Source organism: Falco cherrug, chromosome 4 (assembly GCF_023634085.1).
Source record: "Falco cherrug isolate bFalChe1 chromosome 4, bFalChe1.pri, whole genome shotgun sequence".
Lineage (NCBI taxonomy): Eukaryota > Metazoa > Chordata > Aves > Falconiformes > Falconidae > Falco > Falco cherrug.
Window position 1 is genome coordinate 34367341 of NC_073700.1, and position 21373 is coordinate 34388713.

The following is a 21373-nucleotide window of genomic DNA, read 5'->3' on the forward strand; positions in this document are numbered from 1 at the left end:
GGGTTTCCAGCCCTGAATTTCCGCGCCGGGCCCTCTGGAGGTCAGTGTTCGCCCGCGCTGCAACGGACCTGTTGCAGCCCCGCGGAGGCTCCGCGGGCAGGGCCGGCCAGGAGCGCCCGCCCGCCCGCAGCCTCCGCCAGCCCCGCGCTCGCTTTGCCGCCCCGGGGGGGGGGGGGGGGGGGGGAAGCGGCGGGGCTCCGCGGGGCCTGCGGGGCCGCTCCTCGCCCGCGGGGCGCTGCAGCCGCGCCCCCCGCCCGGCCCGGGGCGGTGCCGCACCGCGGGGCGTACTGCGGCGCGGCGGAGCGGCGCGGCGGGCGGCGCCCCGCGCAGGATGGCGTACATCCAGGTGGGTGCGGAGCGGCGGCGCTGCGGGTCCCCGGGGCGAGCCGCGTCCCTGGGCGGGGGGGCCGGGGCGTGTGTTCCCACGGGTACCGGTGCCGCGGCGGGGCCCCCCCGTGTTCCTTGCCCGGCGCGGGTGCGCAACTTCGGGGTAACTTCTGGGGAGGAGTTCCCGGGGCGGCCCCCGGCGAGGGGGGCAGAAGCGGGGCTCGCAGCCTGCTGTTCGCCGGGCGGCGGGGCCGGAGCGGGGCCCCGCGGGGGACGGGGAGGACCCCTGCGCCCCCTGTCCCCTCTGACGGGGGAAGCGGGGTACCCGGGCGCGTGCGAGCCCGGCCCGAGCCCGCACAGGGACTTCTGGCGGGAGGGGGGCGCTGGACCCCGCGGGCAGCCCGGGATGCGCCGGGGGGATGCCCGGCGGGGTGGGGGGCACGGGCGGTCCGGGCTGCGGCGAGCCCCAGTCTTCGGCGTGGTGAGTGGCCGGGCCCCCCAGCCCCCGGCGGTGTGAGGCCGAGTTAAACGTTGGGCCCGTTCGACCCCCGAGCTGTTCCCCCGGCGGCCCTGCAGCTCCCCGCTGCCCGCCCCTGGCTCCGCAGGCTGCCGCCGTGCCCCCCTCCGCCGTGCCCCCCCCCCCCCCCCCCCGCCGTGCCCCCCAGCCCCCTTCCCCCCCCGCGGCAGCGCCGCTCTCGGGACCCCCCTGTGCGAGGCGGGGGAACCCGGGGGACACGAAGGTAGCACGCACACACACACACACCCACCCCCACCCGTTACCCCCACGCTGTGGTGATAATTGCGTTGGGGTGATGGGGGGCCATGCTGTCCCTGTGCTGTGGTGGGGCTCATGAGCCTTCCCTGGGGGGGCACAACACGGTCTGGCACCAGTGGGGACCCCACCCTGCTGCAGCATCCCTGGGGACACCGCCGTGGTGGGTGGTTGTGGCTGCACTGCTGACCCAGCTGTGCTCAGGGGCTGCGCTAACTTGTGGAGTGGGTGACCCCCCCCCCAGGCCCAGTCACACGTAGGGGACTGGCCCCCCAGCAAGGTGTGAAGGTGCAGCCCTGCCTCGCGCCCAGCCCCAGCGAAGGGGAATGCACCTGGGAGCACCGGGGTGGCCCTTCCTGAGGGCTCCCTGGGGGCTCCCAGCTGGGCTGCTTGGCCAGCTTGGGACACATGGCAGGGCACGATGCTGCCTGCCCGACCCTGGGGGCTGAGCCCCTCTCCTGGCGGTGCTGAGCCCCTCTCTTGGAGGTGCTGAACATGGCATGGCAGCTTTGCCCCCCGGGATCCCCCAGTCCCTGGGACATCCTTCTCTAAGCCTCTGCCTTTCCCAGCCCGGACCCTGCCCATGGACGCAGCTGGTCGTGTTTGCCTTCCCTTCACGGGCCCCTGCGTTTACATCCTATATGGTGCCGGTGACTTGTTTACCTCTTCTGTACTATAATATTTAGTTCTTATTTCTGCCCTCCCGTGTCCCGGCGTAGACTTGTGGGTGCCCACGGCCTCGGCTGGGGTGCCTGTTGGGAGCGCTGTGCGTCCTGGGGGGGTGGTGGCATACAGATGCAGTTTCAGGTGGCCCGTGGGGGCCATGAGGGCTGTTGGACACAAGCCTACGGCACGTGCTGCAGCGTTCCGTCGTGTGGCACGGGTCCAGCTGCTTTGTTTGTCACCTCAAACATTCTTGTGGCAGCTCTGCTGAACTGCTGTCGCTTTGGCTGCCGTGCTGCAGCTGCAACATTGCGTTTGTAAGGAACTGTAAAGCCCTTGAAACCATTCAGAGTTTTCTTGAATGGTCCATGGGTGTCAGGTCGTTGCTGTCTTGTCACATCATTTCCAGTCTCTTACTTTGTGCTTCTGACCAGTGGTGGCCTTGTCACCAGGCGCTGGTTTCTGAGAAGTTTCGAAGGGAGGTTAGTTCTGAAACATGGTCCATGGGAGAGTTCTTGGAACTGAAGGCAACCTCTGCATCCCAGCTTCTTTATGAAAAATGTCCATAAAGCATAGAGCTCCATTTCTACATGTGGAAGGGTAGAGAAGGCAGTGGTGGTGGGTGTTTGTGTGTTTTTCTTGTTTTGTGGGTTTGTATTGGTTTGGTTTTTTTAAGGGATTCCCCCTACAGAAAGCCAGGACAGTTGGGAAACTCTTAGATGTTATCAAGGGAAAGCGATAGGAAAGACGTTTCACCAGGCTTCTGGAATGCTGCTGAGTCTCCAGTTATAAATGAAATGGGTCAAGTATAATGTCCCAGGGGTGACTTTGTGAATAAAACACCAGCTTGCAGTGATTTCTTCCTTTGCTGTAGATTTTCTCTGTGACTTTGGAGAAGTGGCTGCAGCGCAGATTTTCGAGCTGGAGCTATGAGTGCTTAACTTACACTTTCTGTATGCTCCAAGTCACATCTGAGGATGAAGCTGAAGGTGCTCAGCTAGCTCAAGTGACGGGTACATGATGGAGGGTATTCTGTGTCTGTACCCCTCCCTAGAAATCTTGCCTTTAATGAGTTGGCATTGAAACTACGTTTATATGGGCTGGATCTGGAGGAAAGCCTTTTTTTTCCTACTCTGGCATCTAACTGGAAGATTTGGATACAGTTTGCTGTCAGCAGCAAGTAGTTGCTGCAGTTAGAGACAGGTTATCAAAGGCAAGGAAGTAAAGCGGTTGTGTGATACCCTGTGAGCAAGGGGCAGTGAGCAGGGTTTTTGTGCTCTGGGATGGGCTTGGGAGTTTTGATCCTGGGGAAGGAGGAGCAGAGGGAGCTTGGTGGGGAAGGACTAGAGACAGCAGAAGCTGATGCCCGGTCAGGAGACCTCTCCTTCCTCTAACATCTACAAGGTACTGTCTTGCCAGAAATTCAAGCTCATCCCAGGCCGGGGCATGTCCTGGCAGAAAATTTAAAGTTATTTGAGCATTGCTAACCTGTTTTTGTCTTTTTCATTTTGTTCCCCTTTGCTTCATGCTGGATGTCTAAAAGGACAGTTGGAACCAATAAATGAGGTGAGTTAATCTGATGATTCACTCTCCGCTCTGTCTCCTCTCTCCATCCTGAGGGGATTGTCTCGTATTTTCTCACTCTTTACTGATGTCCTAGATATAAGTAATGCACCCCATTTGGGGCTGATAATTTTTTTTGTGTGTGTGATGTTCGGATTTTGTTTATGGAAAAAATTCTTGTGTTTTACTGGAGCAAAAGAAATGTTCCTGTGGAATCTTCTCTGCAGATCTGCGTTCCTCCAAGGGAACCCCTTTGCGTGGTGTGACAGTGCCCTGGTATCTGCACACTCGTGAATACTGCAAATGTCTTGAGTATTTTGGGGGGATATCTATGGAGATGATCTCACATTCTTCATATCTTCAGCTTCTTAGGAACGTTTCAAGTTCACATATAATCGCAAAGCATTCGACCCTGGATGTGCCCATGCTGTGCTCTGACAGCTGGGGTCTCCCCCCCGTGACTCGGGGGTGATGCCCTTTGTTAGCGGTGCCCTTGTGCTGCTTGGCGAGCCACTTACGCACCGCAGAAGTTGGAGCTGGTGTGAGTGGGAAAGGGGCTAAGGTCTGGCTTTCTGCTCGCTCTTGAACTTGCTCGAAGCAAGCAGAGCTGTGAAGTGGAGGGAAGGCACTGGGGGTGGCAAAGGCGTGGGGCAGCAGCCTCCGTGGGGTGCTCACTCCCCGTGGCTGTAACAGCAGAGGAGCGCCGTTACAGGTGATGCTGCCACAGCCACCATGGAAACCTAAGAAATATTTTTCTGGGTCAAGTAACTTCTTAAAAAACAAAATAATTGAAGGTTCTTTGTTAAATTAATGATCACAGCAGAGAGGAGGCATGTGGATAGCGTGCTGTTGCTAATTCATTATAGTGGCAAGTTTGTTGGGCTGTAATCTCTGTGTGTATGGATCATACAAATATTACATACTGATACCTCTGCAGGGACAAAATGTGTTCATGTTGCTGTGTTAATTAAACAGACCCTTGCCGCATTAAACTGGAGCTTTCTTGCCTTCTGTTTTTAATTCCTTTTATTGTACATTTGCCCACCTATTAGTTTGTGGATGTACATGAAAGAGTAAGCAAGTTTCCACTCTAGCATATTGCTACACTGTAGTGTTTTGTAAATCACCCTCTTGCCAACCTACATAATAATACATCGCTACTAGGGGGGAAATACCTGCGGTGAATGCTTATTTTCCTGCCTTCTTATGGCATCAGTGAAGTTGGGCTGATAACTGCATAGCACTTGTCTGTTGATATAGATGGAATAAATATAGTTCTTAATGTTCTGTTGCAGAAACACAAACGTAAATACAGCTGAATGTTATTTCTCAATAGCTATTGATGGGTTGTAATCTTGTACTTTGGTTTCCAATGGCTTCAGGGTCTGCTCGCTAGGATCTCGGATCTCTTGCTGTGCCGGTGGACTTGTAGAAATTGTTGTCAGAAGTGTTTCGACTGTAGCTGTTGTCAAACAAATGAAGATGAAGTTGAAATCCTTGGACCTTTTCCTGCTCAAACTCCAGCCTGGCTGTAAGTTTAGATGCATAACTTTAACTAGCTTTAACTGAGGAGTAGGGCTGCTCAGCTGTAATGAGGGTATTGATACGAAATGGTAATAGGACATTCAGAGGATCTGGCTTGGAAAGGCGGAACCTCCTGCTGAGGGTGGGAACATAGGCTACTCAAAGGCAAGGTGAATAAGGGCAGCCCTGTTAGCTCAGATAGTAAGGTGAGTCTTTGTAAAATGTTTGTCTGATGGGTAAGAAGTTATTTTGTAAGATAGCATAGCAAGCTGGTAACTGGCTCAGCTGTGCACCCTTTTATGAAGATGCTTTTCATCTTCAGTCCTGTTTCCTCCTCAAATGGCCCAGCACTTTGGAGCACTTCAGCTTTGCTGAAATGCTGATGAGTTTGTTTTGAAATATTTTCTTATCCTGGTGTGAAGGTGGTTATCATATAGGCAGATGAAAGGTGTACCTCATATGTGCTCTAAAGGGGAAATTAATTTAAAGTTTCATTTAGAGGCACAAGAGATGCCTCTTTAGTGCATCATATGATGCTCAGAAGTTGGACCTAGGCACTGAGACACTTAATTTTAACTACTCCTGTGAGTACCTACTGTTGTTCTGTGTCAGGTCTGGAAGGTCCATGTCTTGGTTATCATATAGGCAGATGAGAGGCGGACCTCATATGTGCTTTAAAGGGGAAATTAATTTAAAGTTTCATTTAGCAAGACTTGATCTTCTGCCTCATCTTGGTACTCTTCAGGATTTCCTCTTGAATCATTAAAGAGCAACAGCACCAGGTTTTATCTGGAACTTTGATTAGTGTGTTTGCAGATCCGTTACAGAGCAAGTCAGTGAAGTCTTCCCTGTTTTATTCCCTCTCCTTTGGGAACCTGCAGCACAGGGGCGACCCCGTGGAGGCTTTAGTGAGACCGAGAAGGGAGCAGAGGTTTCCTGTCTTTTAGTGGCTGGTCTGGACTGTCTTCTATGAGAGCAGCTTGTTTGATCGACATGGCTTCAGAGTGTCCAGAAGCCCTGGCACAGGAGATGCCTCTTTAGTGCATCATACGATGCTCAGAAGTTGGTACCTAGACACTGAGACACTTAATTTTAACTACTCCTGTGAGTACCTACTGTTGTTCTGTGTCAAGTCTAGAAGGTCCATGTCTTGGTGCAGCATTAAATAAATTGCCTCATGTTTAAATCAGTCTCGTTTATATACTCACTGGAACCCAGGTAGAATAGGATGGTAATTAATACTGAAGTAATAAAACCAAAGATGTTCAAGATGTGTTAGAGTGGTTTTTAAATCTGGAGCAGCATATTTAAGAGTCTGATGTATGTCCAGAAATGGATTCACCTGCAACTAATGGGAAATGGAAACAAAATCAATGCTAAATAGGAAAGCATTGTGCACAGGAGAACACCATGATGAGGCTGCAGTATTGGATGTGGAAAGATTGCTGCAGGAGCAAGCGCATGCTTGGGAACAAGTTGCTAGGCTGGCTGTGAGGGGATGCTTCAGAGCTTCTCTGGTGCTCTGAGGAGCGGAAGGGACATGGTATGTGTTAGGGCTGGGGTGACTGTCCCATGGCGTAGTCTTTGACTGCTGGATCCCTCTGTCTGGCTAAAGGGTCGTTGTAAGCTTTGAAGCTCCGTTCATCTTTCGATCTCAAAACTTGGGTGTATGGTGACTTTGCGGATGAGGTGGACTTTGCCATAGGCAGAGAACATGGAGACCTTTGGACTCATAAAATGCTTTCTCCAGCCTGTATTGTCTTCCCCCAGTGCTGCTCCATCTGAAAGCCTTTACAATTAACTTGTTACAATGGCCATCAGCAGAAGACAGTTTGCTCTGAAAATATAAAAGCCCAGTTCCTCAACAACGTTGCACTTTATGCTGCACCTACTCATGCTAGCAGCCCTGGGTAGGGTCCTCGAGACCCTGGCCTAGGTCATGTATCCATCTTCCCTTCCAGGCTCAGGCAGTTTGATGCAGTTAGGGTCTCCCTGTTCTGCCCTAGTGCTGAGAGAAGGTGAGATCCCAGGGGTAGTGCCTGAGAGGGGCAGCAGGAACCAAAGAAGAGGACACACGAGAGAAGTGGCTTTGCTTTGCAAGGAGGTGTGGATGCTGCCATGCCTTAGGGTCACTGATGTCACCATCTCCTCTGGCAATGTTGCAAATCCTGTGGTCTCTGAGGATGCCTGTTAACACATGTTGATGTGGAAGCTGGAGATCAGGCTTTGCTTGCTTGAAAAGGCTGTGGGCTCCTCTGCTTGAGCTGAGGTGGACCCAGGGTGGTGCCAGGGAAGATGGTGATGCTTTAAGCTTCCAGGGTGACTTTGCTGGAAAGTGGTGAGGGAATCCAGGCACAAGTCAAGTGGGGAGGGCAAAGAGAGCAGAGGAGACCGAGAGAGGGCAGGGGGCTGAGGGGATGTGATTGAGAGGAGAGGGAGAGAGAATGAGCCTGTAGAGGAGCAAGAGTCTGGAAGACAAAGAGGGAAGGAGAGCAAAAGGCAGCAGACAGAAACAGTGCATGTTGTTTGCTGATCAATGGGAGGGCCAAACTCTTCCTGCGGGTAGGTTTAGGGTGGAAACAATCCCATTCAGACCCTGCTGGCTCAGAATTCAGAAGCCATAGATTTCTGTTTTCACTGTTGATCCGATACTCTTAAATCTCTGTGTGTGTTTTTGGAGGTAGGAAATGATGTCTGCGGTTAGATGTGTGAGGAGCTTAAGAGTCTGGAATTGGTCTCAGAATAAGGTGTTTAATGGGAATGTTTTTAAGTGCTCAGAGATCAGTGTATGCCAATTGACCCCTCATCCTTGGTTTTTTTTTCTTTTATTTGTGAAAAGGGGGCTTTTGGATTCAGTGGAAACCCCTAAAATGGAAGATGGATACGATGCCACCATATTCTGCGTTTAGATGCATGTATTGAATTTAGAAACAAATCAATTTATTGTATTCCCTGCTCGCAGCCTAGAAGTGTTTTAAAAATAGGTCTAGGTTTTCAGCTGAGATCTTTCCACCTTGACACTTCTGCGTGGGCCCAGAACACTGGTGTAATCCAGAATGCTGTTTGCTCATTCCTTACCTTGCTGCCCAGTCCCCAGGGGAAAACTGCTTTGTGGTCATCCTGAGCCTGCTAGCAAACATCTGAATGCCCGTGCTTAATAATCCTCCTATTATTTTTTGCCCATAGTTTTTCCCTTTGGAAAAACTCATTTTCCTGGAAATTCAGGAGGGGATGTTAAAGCTGCAAGTTTAAACCCTTCCTCTCGGGAGACGTGATTTTTCTCACTTTCTGAATGTTTTACAGTGGCAACTTAGGAAAAAAGAATTCTTGTTGGACTGAGTCTAATTGTATTGACCTGAATGCATGATACTTGTTATTTCACGAAGAGCATTTGCATCCTGGTCTTTGCCGAAATGGGCTGGGAATGAGAGTCTGTGTTGGAGCTGCCTGTTATGGAATATTCTGCACAAACCACAAAGACAAATGGTGCACGGTCCGTGAGACTGAATTGAAATCAGGACACGACTTCTCTTCCCAGAGGTTCAGATTAAACAGAAACAGAGCTGCTTTAACCAGAGCCAAAGTTTATTTGAGGAAAAATTATTGTGGCTCAGTAGCAATTTCCTTACTAAAGGTCATCTGTATGTTATTAACTCACTATTACATTTACCCTTTGTAGAACATCCTTAATGCCTCTCTTCCTGATTCCCTTTTCACCCTGCCTTCTCCTTGTGCTGTGCATTTGCTTCTCCAACACGAGTACATCCAAACGCTACCTATGGTTGTACAGACCCACGTTTAGCCATGAAAAAGCTGTTTGTGTTCCACGTACTGATTAATTGTCAAACTGCATGACTTGGACTACCTTTAATGGGCTGCAGAGTTGTGCAAATACTGTGTGCCCCTTTTAGCATAGGGTTTGGTTTTGATTATTAATAGGCTTTTTTTTTTTTTTTAATGTGGATGAGTTGTGTTCCTCTGAATTGGTGAGATTTGCACGGATCCTGCTGTGCGCTTTGTGGGTTTGGATAAGAATTTCCAGTGTAAATCTGTTTTGTATCTGGGGGGCCTTTTCTGTGAGTTTACTGCTTTTTGCAGATGTATTTATTGCTCTCCTCCAGTCATTGGTTACTAAAGCAAAATGATTCAACATAATTTTGTTTATACCCAGCCGAGCCATGCACACAGAAAGGGTGAATCAGGAGCAAAACTCACACAGTTTCCCCCTTTGCCTTGCTCATTTCACACTGATGCTTTCCAGAGTACTCTGTCTCATGGATTACCCAAAAGGCTTATTTTGCATGATCACACGTCAGACACCGTTGTGTGATTTCACTCCCATCGGCAGCCGCTCCCCTCTGCACACGCAATCGGAGACTTCCCCTCCCGGGGTTGTTGCTGCCTGCTCTCGCTCTTCGTTCAGGCGAGGCTGGGAGGTCCTGGCTGCTTCTGTGAGCTGCTGAGGTGCTTAACCAGAGCATTGTTTTATATGAAAAGAACATAGATACATATATACACACACACACAAACTGAAATGGGAATTACACGTGGACTTCTTCATGATGCGGGTCTTCTGTTGAGTTTTCTCAGAGGTGCTGCAGCTCTCACTGAAACTTGCCTTGTTGCTTAGATCCTGCCAATTTTCCTGCTCCCGCCGAGCCCCCTGGGCAGGAAAATTGCTGTCTGGTGAGAATCATCTCTGTTTTATAGAAGCAGATAAAAAGCAGCCAGTTATTCCAAAAAGCATGTCAATAAATAGCCCGTAGTGTACTGTATATAGAAGATCAAGTTTTGTAACCTTAGAGGTGTCCCTGCCAAGCAGTATTTTACTGAAGGAGGTGTGTGACAGGTTTGAGATGTCTGAGCACACTGGTTTCCCATGCTGGTTAATTCCCAGAAAAGTCTGTGCTTCCAAAGGGTGAACTTGCAGCAATAAGCTCCTGTTTGGGTTTTGTGGTTTGTGGGGTTTTGTTTTTTTTCTTTCTTTTTTTCTTAAAGACAAATACAATACTTCTGTTTAAGATCTGAGTCACATGTGCCTGTGTGGCCTGTGTCGTGCTCTAATACTGATATAACTGTTTGAAAGACAGGCAGAAAGATAAAGAATCTGGTTTTCACACAGGTCTGAAGTCAGCTGCTCAGCCTTTTGCTTGCCAGATAGATCAGGAGATACCCTGCAGCATCCAGGGATGTGCACCCAGGATTAGACCCAGAATACCAGAATGCGTTTCTGTTCTGTGTATGCTCCTTTTCCCGGGTTGAATCACCCAAAGGTCTCTCGTTATAACAGGATAAGCAGCCAAAATGAGGACAAAGATGGAGACTCTGATAATACAATCAGTGAGCTGCCTCCCACTCTTCAGGATGTTTCCCCTGACAGAAGGCGGTCATCTTCGGATGCATCACGGTCCACTTACAGCCTCACGAGGCGGATTTCAAGTAAGGTCATCCTTCCACCATTAATGGAATTCTTGTGGGGAAGAAAATCAAACCGTAGTTCTTGCTCTTTCATCTTTTAGACAGGGAATCAAGTCAAGTCGAAGGTACATTGATTAAAATCTCACCCTGTTCTGCAGGAGCGTGGTGGAGGGGGCCAGCCCTTTTTTTCTTGCTGAAGCATGTGTGTGGTGGTTGCACATGAAAACAGCCGGGGATGGGAGGGGGGGAAGCATAGCCGAGCTTGCACTTCAGCAGGACTGGCGGTGCTGTTAATTGTTGGCGATGTAATGGTGAGAAGTCCCACGGGGGAGCCTGCGGGGCTGAGCATCGCACAGGCACAGAGTGGCTGCACCCAAAGAAGCGCGAGTTGGCTTGAGCCTGGAGTGGCTTCCCTTGGGTTTCTAACCATCATATTTGTGTGTTTCTCTCGTTTAGGTTTAGAGTCGAGGAGGCCAAGTTCTCCATTAATTGACATTAAACCTATAGAGTTTGGAATAATAGGAGCTAAGAAAGAAATAGTTCAGCCAACTATCCTGCGGAAAACCTATACCCCTGATGACTATTTTAGAAAATTTGAACCAAGACTGTACTCTCTTGACTCCAATAGTGATGATATGGACTCCTTGACCGATGAGGAGATCTTATCAAAGTATCAGCTGGGCATGCTGCATTTTAGCACACAGTATGATCTGCTGCATAATTATCTAATAGTACGAGTCATCGAGGCTAAAGATCTGCCTCCTCCAATTTCTTACGACGGTTCGAGGCAAGATATGGCTCACTCCAACCCCTACGTGAAGATCTGCCTTCTTCCTGACCAGAAGAACTCCAAGCAGACCGGAGTGAAACGCAAAACGCAGAACCCGGTGTTTGAAGAGAGGTACACATTTGAAATCCCCTTTTTAGAAGCCCAGAGAAGAACTCTGCTTTTAACCGTAGTGGATTTTGACAAATTCTCACGCCATTGTGTTATTGGCAAAGTGTCAATGCCCTTGAGCGATGTAGACCTTGTGAAAGGCGGACACTGGTGGAAAGCCCTTGTGCCTAGTTCTCAGGTAACAGAATTTATCAGATTATTGCCAGAATGTTTCTCGTTGGTGTTTTTGTGTGGTTCCTTTGCTTGTTGGCAAGTCAAGCAGTTTCTAATTAGTTGCTGTCGTCGTGTTTGTACAGCATCTGCTGAGTTGAAATAATGCGAGCCTATAACTGGTCTTGTAACTAACGCCGTGAGGTAGAGGAGCTGTGGTTCGTGTTCAAAGGAGGTGGCATGGCAAAAGATGCTCTGTCACCTTAATGAAAACAACTAAGGGATGCTGGGAAGCCTGCACCTTTTGGAAGATCTTTCTTGACACTGCAGTGACACCATCTCATCTGGGTCACCCCTGTGGCTGTTAACGTCGCAGGGCTTTGAGAACATGAGGGGAACCACAGGCGCCAGTTCAGTAATGTTTTGATTCAGTAAAGCACGTAGAAGGCAAAATTTGCACAGACTTGTGAGCAAAAGAATTGCGAGGTCGTGGTAAATTTTATTTTCATCATGAACCTGAAGGAAATAAACTTGCCATAGGTTTTGTCTGATGTAGGTGGCACGCTGCATGCAGGCAAGTTGGAGCATGCCTTTTGGGCTGGGTTTGGCCATCTGATGGGATGGGCAGAGAAGATGCAGAGGGTCTGTGTACTTCCACCTCTGTTCTCAGGAAAGAGCCCTGGTCAGCGCCACCTCTTTGCTAGCCAGGAAAAGAGCTGTTCAGTGGAAAGGTCTGAGTTTTGCAACCAGGAACCGTGGTTAGCTGCTGGATTTGCTACCAGCAGTGTTGCCCACATAGCTAGAGGCACAGGACCCCGTAAAAAGCTGAGCTAAGAGTGTAGTGTGAGCAGCACATCAAATGTTTGTGCTAATGCCAGGAGTACCACTCAAGGCTGGTATAACTCGATTGCCTCTCCTGGTTCCTTCCCTGCTCTGGGATTGCAGTTTCTAAGTTTTAGAGCCTTTGCTGCATCAAACCCCTGTGTGAACTTGGGTGGTTCATGTTTTCTTTGCTTTTTATGTGTGCACAGAAGGGTGGTATAGCCGGAGGTAAATCACTGACCTCAATGCTGATTTATGGTGTGAGTCCAAGAGTCTCATTTGGAGTGGAAACTTGTGATCAGACACTTCTCGAAGTAAAATCCACCAAGCAGCGTTAATATGTGAACTGCAGAGGGGCTGAGAGTGCTTTTACCTCTTGCTCAGACCTTCTGCAGCATCTAAGAGGAATGAAGACCAAGACCCCTGGTAACTGCAGGAGAGCCGACAACATTTACACTAATAGGAGTGGTACGGGATTAGCCTGAGCAATGCTCAGGTAAAAAGGAAGGTTTTGAATGTTGTGCACAAGTCAAGATCATGGGGTCCCTGAGCATGTATTTATGTAGGACATTGTCCTCACATCAGTGGGATCTGCTTTGCTGGGCAGAGTGGCAGTGGGGAGTGAGGGGACAGCTGCGTTACGAAGCGGTCCGTAAGGAAAATGAACAAAGACAGATATTCCTGGGCTCCCCTTGCTGCCTGAGCCTTTTCCCCAAATGTTTATTTACGAATGCGTGCAACAATTTTTTTTAATTATTATTTTTTTAATATATATTAGCAGTTCATCATGGGCTCTGCACAGTGTATCTGAGGACAGAGCTCTCCTTTTTACATCCCATTATCCTCCCATGATTCACACCATACAGCCTTGCTTTCCCCTCCCCCCCAATGCTTTTGCATGACAAATACTTCTCTGTATTATGTATCTCTTTATTAGTGACATGGATTCATTCCACAGCTAATACAGACCTTGATTAGACAAGATCATCTCTGCCTTCATGTGCCAAGCTCGGAGCCAGCCCTCCCTCCCTCCCTCTCCAAGTTTCATTGAAAGCTGCTGCTGTTTTCAGCAGTGCTGTCTGCTTCACCAGGGTTCAAGCAAAATTATTTGTGCAGAAATTGGCATTTCTGAGGTTTGTAAAAGGAAGGAGAGAGAGAGAGAACTCCATTTGAATGGGCAGGCCTAACCTCACATGCCTCTTGCATTTATCTGCTTGCTGTCATCTGGAAAGACTCAATTTAAGCAAAAAGTCCTTCGCACCTCAATCAGTGAAGTGCTTGTTCTGGTCTTTTCATACTTCCTTGTTCTTTTTATCTTAGCTGGCAGACTGCAACCGCAAAGGGAACAACAGTACTTGTGCTAGGACATCCAGGGAGGATGTTTGGTATCATCTTCCCATGTTTTCTCAGTGATAAGATTTTTAAAGTTCATTGAATGAGGTACATTTTATCTTCGTGGTGATTAAAGTTAAATTCATTGATCAAAGGGTTAAAATAAATCCTGGAAGAAGTAAAACAATAAAGCTTACTACTTTAAAAAAATGCATTTTCATGACTTTCAATAACAGCTATGCTTGTGCGAGGAATTTGTGGGGTTTTTTTGATTGCTAGTTGGAAGATTCTGCCTGTGAAACGATAGGTTTGACATGTTGACAATTTTTTTTATACTTCTCACATTTTTGCTTGATTAGCTGAGGGACAGACAGCCTTCATTAGTTTCTTGTTGGATTGGATTCAAGTCTGCTGAAGTGTACTTCATGTTGTGAGTAGATGGGGACAAAAAAATCTACGTGCAATAGCATTTTCTTTTGCAGAAGGTGTCCTCGGATTCTAGAGAGCAACACAAAGCCACCGTGGTGCAGTTCTCGTCATTAGTTGATGAAGATTTGCCAGGCTGGGTTGGCTGCCCTGGGGCTCTGACACGGAGCAGCAGCTGGCAGCAGCGTGTCCCCCCCCACCCCATAAAGATCCTGCTGCAGAAAACGCTGAAGCAGGTGCTTGGAAAACCAGCAAGAGGAGGGAGAGAAAAATAGACAGTCGAGGATGTGATATGTAGAGATGAAAGACACAAAATACATGATTTTTTTTTTTATTGGCATTTATAGACAGGGAGGAACGAGGGAAGCGAATCCAGCTGGCAGGAGCTGTGGAGAAGGTTTTCTTGTCATGCTGGTGGGAGTGGGGTGGGTCAGGGTTTGTGGATGGAGCAAAGAGAGTGGCCTAAAGTGAACATGGGTTTTGCACCCGCTGTCCCCACCTGGGAGCCATTGCCACAGAGCGTGCAAGTGAAGGCGGGTGCTGAGTCCTCGTCCCACCGTCAGGCTGAGCCCCATCCAGCCCAGAGCTGCGGTGCTGCTGCGGTGCAGGGCTGTGTCAGCACGGGTGAGCCCTGCTGAAGGAGATGGGGGATGCCAGCAATCTTGGTGTGTGCTGTGTCAGCCGGGCTGAGCGGGGGGTTCCCTGGCTGAGGCATGGTCCAGCTTCTGCAGCCACAGCTTTGCTGATGGCATTGCAAGCTGGACCAGGATGAGCTCCTCAGGCCTGTGGGTGGGATGTACAGCCCCGTTGTGGGGGGAAGCCCACTGTCATTAACAGCAGAATATCTTCATTACTGCCTCAGGGTGTTGCTTGTTAACTAACCACCTGAGAACTTACCCTGGGTGTAACCGGGTGGGCAGTGCAGCTTCGCAGCCCTCCTTATGTTGGGAATGGCTTGTCAGAGAACCTGGATATGGGGGAGCAGTGTGCTGTCCTGACAGCCCTGGGGGATCAGTGCAATAACCCCCTTGGTGCTAAGCTTCAGGCAAAAGTCTGTACCTGTACCCAAGTGCTTTTTTCATTTGGATCATGCATCGAGCGCTTAGAGGGACTGAGTCCAAAGCGGCGGCACAGGGGAGCTGCTGGCCAATGCATCATCAGAGCCAGCAACTAAGCAGGACTTACTCCTCGTAGAAAATGTCAGTGCAGGTATTACCAAATTTTTTAGTCTTGGTAGTTCTGGGAGGCTTTTTCTTGCAGAGTAATTAACGTGTTTCTGAAGCGCGGTAGCTGCTCCTGGAGTAGTTCTTGAGTCCGGTCCCCATAGGAACACTCTGCACTCCTTAAATATCCCTTAAACAAGTGTGGCTTTGCTTAATTACCATGAATGAAGTTGGCAGGCCTTGCTGTAGCTGGGCTCGGATTCGCACATTTTGCTGTTAAGATTAATTTTGAAACACATGTTCAGGACCCCAAGTTTTATTGACATATGATTCATTTCTCTTTTGGCAGATTTGAGTGGGCAGGAATAAATGTTTTAGACCAGCAGTAATGAGAGCTTGGAGATCATTCCACAAAAGAAAAAAAATAATTGCCTGGTCGTGGTGGGAAAATAGCATAAAAATTCCTTCTCCTCTCAAATTAAGCTGTTTTTATAGTGGAGGGACTATGTGTTGGACTTGCTTTTTAAACTTCGTACTATGAGTGTACTAGTATGAGCTTTTTGTGTTCAAAATGGCATGTGCTTTACCAATGGGATGGCTTGGCTGTAGCAGCTCTCCGTAACTTTTGCTTACCACGCCTTGGCTGGGAAGGAAGAGGGAGACAGGAATCCAGAATTTGGGGAGCGACTCATTTCGGAGCATTCCTCTTGGGTGCTACGTTGAATTCTGCCGTGCAGCCGGGTGGTTGTGGCATGCTGCTTGGAAGCCTCCAGTTGTGCCTGTACCATGTTTGGGCTCGGCATCCTTGTTCCTTGGCTTACCCGCTGCAGCCCTGAGAAGGAGCCGTCCTTGAGGAGCGTGGGTGATGCCTTGCAGTCGGTAGCACGCTGTAGTAGTGAAGATAACGCCAGCACCCATCTCTTGCATGGGCTTAAAGCGCTGGACAGACAGAGGCTGGGTTCGGAGGGTTGGCACAGCGCTGGGCTCAAGGCTGTGTGTGTCGGTGGGGAACGAGGGTCCACGTTCGTGACAGTCATGGGAAATTAAATATGAACATGAATGTTGTCAGAGGTTTTTCTTTTTCCATTATTTTTTTTTTTTTAGCTCTACAAAAGCTTAGTGGTTGCTTCATTAAAGGAGTGATGCAGAATCACTGATGATGAATGTGGATTGGTTACGTGGAGCTATGCTCGCTCATTAGCAAGGTGTTAAAATCAACCTGGCAGTTTCCCTGTGCCTGGTGGGTGGGATGTCCTGGGCAAAGCCTGGCTGGAGGCGGGATGCCACCACTCCGCAGGTCAGTGGGGTTGAGGGAACTGTGATGGGATGCCATGATGGATGCTGGTCCGTCATGATGACAACATTTTTAGCTCTTCACCTGTGGTTTATTGTATTTTGGCTTGCGACATTCTACCATCTTTCATTCGCTCTGTGTCTGTATTTTTCCCCCAGGTCCATTTCAGTGAGTTTTCTCCCCCTTTTCCTTTTCCAGTCTTCAAAGCTTCAGCACTGAGACATTTTTCTTCTTGATCATTTTCTGTTCTTTATCCTTATCTGTCTCTTGTGCTTCCAGCTGTCATCTCTGTCACCTCATCTCTTCCCCTCTGTGCTGTTCAGCCCTTGTCCTTTCCGCAGAGGACTGGGGTGCTGTGGAGGGTGTTCTGCTGAGGAAGAGCCCACAGGAGGGGTTAGTGGGGGTCGTGGGCAGGACCTCTTCATAGGAAATCTTCTTCCCAAAGCTTTTTTGCACAGGGGAGAGGCTTTGTCATGGCTGTCCAGACTGATACAAAGCCAGTTAGACTTTAGAAGGGATTTTGTGACTCTTTTCATCATACATCTAGTTGGCATCTATTACGTAGGTAACACTGTTCTTAGCCATTGGTAGGTATGTATTTTTTTTCAGGTTCTGGTCCTTCATAGCCCAGCCTTCCTGAAATGACTGCTGCATGTCACAGGATGCTGTAGAAAGCCTGTTAGAGCAAACTGTTCTAAACCGTCAGTTTTCTAATGTGCTTGGAGGTACCATCACAGATAACCTTGAAGAGGAAAATCAATCTGAAACTTCATTAGGAGCGTTGCATAGATGTCTGTGCTGATGTAATGTGCTCTGGTTCCCATCGGGAACTGGGGAGGGTTTCAGCTGCAGATGTGCTGGTGTTGTAGCAACGCACAGCCTGCAGTCTGGAGGGCTGTGAGGAAAGAACTGCCCTGATCCAACAAAGATGTGCAAGTGGCATTAATTGAAAATTTCTTTTCCCTTAGGTAGCCTCTTTGTGTTTCAGAGATGACAAAAAAGAAAAAAACCACGTGTGTCTGGTTCAACCCAAACAGTAACTGCAGAAGGTTCTGGATCACAGGCGAGCCCAGGGCTGCAACTCCAAATGACTGGCTGTGTAATACAGTTGTGGAGAGGAACAGCCACGAGTGAAATGTTAATCAGAGCTTCAGGAGAGTCTCGGACATCCCAGGCTTGGTGTCACTCCAGCACCTCATCAAACAGGAAATTGCTTTTGCAGGGTCACCTGGGATCTCAGCACAAATCAGTGCATCATCAGCATAATAATGGCAACTAAAATGATGCCTTTGCACTGCGGTGCCTGAGGGGTACCTCTGCACACTGCGTTCTGTGAACAAAATATTGAAGGTGAAACCAACAGCCTGTTAGTTTCCTGATGAAAAGACCTGGGAGAAGTAAAATTCAGCCTCTTCCTTTCCCTACAGTGAACAACGTGCTGGTGGCACCTCTTGTACTTGTACCCCTCTGCTTGGCTTGGCCCCCATGCGAGCCTCGGGTTTGGGGACGTTCCAGTGTGTGACAAAACAAAAGCTGTGCTTCTGTGTTCCAGCAGGACGTGTCTTAATGCTGTTGCTGACAAACCTGGACTGTAGACAAGGCGGTGGGTCTGGGGGTTGATGGTTATGGCAACACAGAGTGTTTCCAAGGTGTGGGTGAGCTTGGTAGGTCCGTGGGATGGAGGAGCACCCTGGTAGCTCCTGTGGCCCCACAAGCCACCTGAGACCTCTGTGGCTGCTTGTCTCTCCTGAGCTGAGTCTCTCCTCTGACCCATAACAAGAAAGGTCCTGTTTCTCCATCTCATAGTGGACCCCGCTGTGCTCCCCAGTTGTCTCCCTTTTGCCTGCTGAGCCAGCGAGTCCATTGAGCTGCCGCTCTGTCTGCATTCCCATTGCCATCTCTGACACAAGCTGTGCCACCCGCGTGTCTTGTTAGCCAGACTGTCACATCAGCAAAGGTACGCCGTGGTCGGGCAAAGCACAGCCAGCTGAAACCTAGGGAGGTGTGCCTTGTACCTCCGGAGTTTCGGAGCAGCCCATTAGTTCCTTGCTTGCTTGCTAATGATGACAGGTGACCAAAGAACAGGAGAAAGCTAGTGAGCGTGGTGGAGGCAGCGCTGGCCCAACGTGCCAGCCAGGAACACGTGATGGCTGCTGGCCACTGATTTGTTTTCTCAAGTGCTTGATGCCCCCTTGGGCACGTGGCAGGATTTGAAGTGTATTTCATAGATCCTTGTGGCTAGGCTAGAAATAATGCATTTAGAAGATCAGAGGCAGTTGGCTGCTTAAGTGCCTTGGAGAGGCTGAGTCACTGGTACGGTGAGGTGAGCTATCCGGGGACCTGGGTTTCCATCTGAAAACACCTCCTGTGACTGCTGCAGGCACTGCTGATGCTCTGCCTCCAGCGGGGCGGCTGCAATCCTGCTGGCTCTGAGCGCACCCCTCCTGCACCCCTCCACACGCCACTCTGTGCCGAGTGGTGTGTGCCTTTCCCCAGAGCAATTCACAGCAATCTGGGCACGCTCGAAAGGCACTAAGGGGCAGAAGGTGCCAGTGGGATTTGGGAAATGAGGCCTGATTGGGAACTCAATGAAGCTGGTGGTAGTCTGTCTTCTGACTTGGGTGGATCACGCTTTATTATATAGCATTTTATATCTCACCTTACTCAAATTTAAGTGGAGATAGTCAAACAGATTTCGCTAGAGGTGCACATATCCCTGTTAGATTAGGTCCCCCAGGAAATCAGGGATTTAGCTTTACCTGTACCTGTTGAAGGCTCGAAGGTTGGGCAGCTGTGAGATGGGTCCGTTACTGTGGCTCCTTCAGTAACCCTTGCAGGGATGATGGGACACGGTGCTGGGAAGGGTTCAGGTGGGGGTAGATGCCTGTTTCTTCTGCTTGTGCCTCAGCAGGTGCTACATACCCGGTCTGATACTGGCAGCATGCAACGTGGGGCAATTTTTTTTAAATGGAGCATAAACGTAAATGTGCTGGAAGGATGGAGACCTACCTCCCCCTGCCGAGCTTCACCACTCCTCCCTGACCCAGGGTTCCCTGACTCTGTTCCTGTAGGTCTTGGATAAGGTCAGCAGGTTCCACCAATGGACAGATCCAGAAGTAATTACCCCAAATCTTAATGTGGGTTTTCAGCACTCTTAAGCTTGAGGTGACTTATAAACTCCTACATCCCTGCCCAGTGCCGTCCTGCCTCCTGGCTGTGCCTGAAGTTTGGTATTCGCAGCTGGAGCTGTTTGATTGTCTTTTCCCAGCAGGTAATAACATCACTAATTAGTTTCCTAATTTGTGCTGTCCAAATGTACTGAATTTCTAGGAATTAAAGCCTGCATGGAACCTGACGCAGCAGTGAGGGCAAGTGGCAGTAGGACTGGATACGTTAAAAATGTCATTAAGTTACAAAAATGAGCTGGAGTCCAGGGGTACCTTGGGTGAATCCTGTTATGGGTGGCAGTGTGGGCGCTGTGATACTGTCCTGGTAAGAGGTTTTGAAGTCACTGACTGTTGTTGATGATAACTGTGTCTTCAGGCTGTTCCAGCCACAGACTCAAGAGGAGCAGTTTTGGGGAAAATCAAACCAAAGATGGTGGTTTAAATTCGATGATGTTTAAATCACCTTGGGTGTGAGACTGTTTCAGATCCTTATGTTGTGCAACCGTCAGGCACAGCGATGTGTGTAGGTACGGCTTGACCTCACAGAAGTCGTGAGCATCGTGTGCATAGTGGGTCGGGTTTGTACAGGGGAATGGCTTTCTGATGGAAGGAACTTCAAATACCATATACTGAACAGAGCTGTGATACGGGAGTTGGCAGAGGTTGACAGAAGAGGGATGCCTTCTCGGTGAAGCAAAAATACTGTAGCAATGGAAGAAATGATGGTGAACGTGAGTGTGTGTGCTGTGCAGTCATATATTGCCATGTAATGTGACCCAAGAGATGCTGTGACAAAAGGAGTTTGGGGTAAGAAATCAGACACTTTTTCTCACGGGGGAGAGGGGCAGAAGGTGGGCCAGCCTGGCGTGGATGCTGGCAGGCTGGCTCTGGAGCTGGCTCCTGGAGCAGCGGAGCACACGAGGAAGGCACGTGGGTTTGCCTTAGGGTCTGTGATGTAGATTCATGCTTTTCACCCGGCGGCTGAGTCAGGATGATGCTCCTGTACTTGCAGCATTCACCCTGCTCCCTGCACGATGCTTCTCTTGTCCTTTGCTCATTAAATGTGCAGGGTTAGACACAGAGGGGTTGCTTTGCCAGCTCCTGAAACGCAGAGACCTTCAATGTGAAACCGGGCAGCCTATTGCCATATTTTCTGTGGAAAGCCAAAACAAAGGATATGGAATTAAACTGAATTGTATTATGTAGGATGGGAGGTGCAGGATTTGCTCAGCCTGCCACCTGCTCTTGTATGCCATGCACCCACTGCCTTCGCTGGGAGCAGTCAACTGGAAGAGGAGAGAGGACAAAGTGCCTGGGGGAAAACTTTTAATGCCATTTCCTGGTGTCACCTGTAGTGCTTGGCTCCTTCGGCGAGGAGCCGGGTGGCCTGCTGTCAGCAGGAGCCATCCTGTGATGCTGGGCGGCCGGGTGAGAAGTTCTGGGCTGCTGCTGGCAGAGGGACGGGGCTTTTCCCCTGTGACCTCCTCGGGTTTGGGCTGAGCGCTCTGCTCCATCTGTGCTGGGTGGAGATGGTGCTTTTCCATTTGAGCTCTGTAGCCATGAGCTGGGTGGGTTTCCCGGCAGCCCCAGCCGCAGTTCCCCCAGTGCCGTGGAGAGCTTTGCCAGGGACGGGTCCCTCGTGCACCGGCCCACCGGCTGATGGACTTGGCTCTTTGGGTTGGTGCATGCTGTGATTCTCTCCCGGAGCTTTTTTCTTTATTGGCTACCTTTAGCCTCTGATTTCTGTAATATTTGAGGCATCAGTAAAGATATTTAAGCCTTTTTTTATGATTGCCATACCACTGCAGCTGCTCTTTCATTTGGGAATGGGCTGTGACCATCTGATCTAGGCTG

The 21373-nt window shown here is 49.6% G+C and overlaps 1 protein-coding gene across 1 annotated transcript in view; it reads left to right on the forward strand.

Moving 5' to 3' along the window:
• Nucleotides 1-212: 212 nt before the first annotated feature.
• SYT17 (synaptotagmin 17) overlaps nt 213-21373 on the forward strand; it is a 39059-nt gene continuing 17898 nt past the window's right edge. Inside the window, exons 1-5 of the mRNA XM_055710161.1 lie at nt 213-346; nt 3311-3328; nt 4708-4856; nt 10140-10288; nt 10724-11343. Coding sequence (XP_055566136.1) covers nt 332-346; nt 3311-3328; nt 4708-4856; nt 10140-10288; nt 10724-11343 — 951 coding nt within the window. The 5' untranslated portion in view covers nt 213-331. The remainder of the gene's footprint in view (nt 347-3310; nt 3329-4707; nt 4857-10139; nt 10289-10723; nt 11344-21373) is intronic.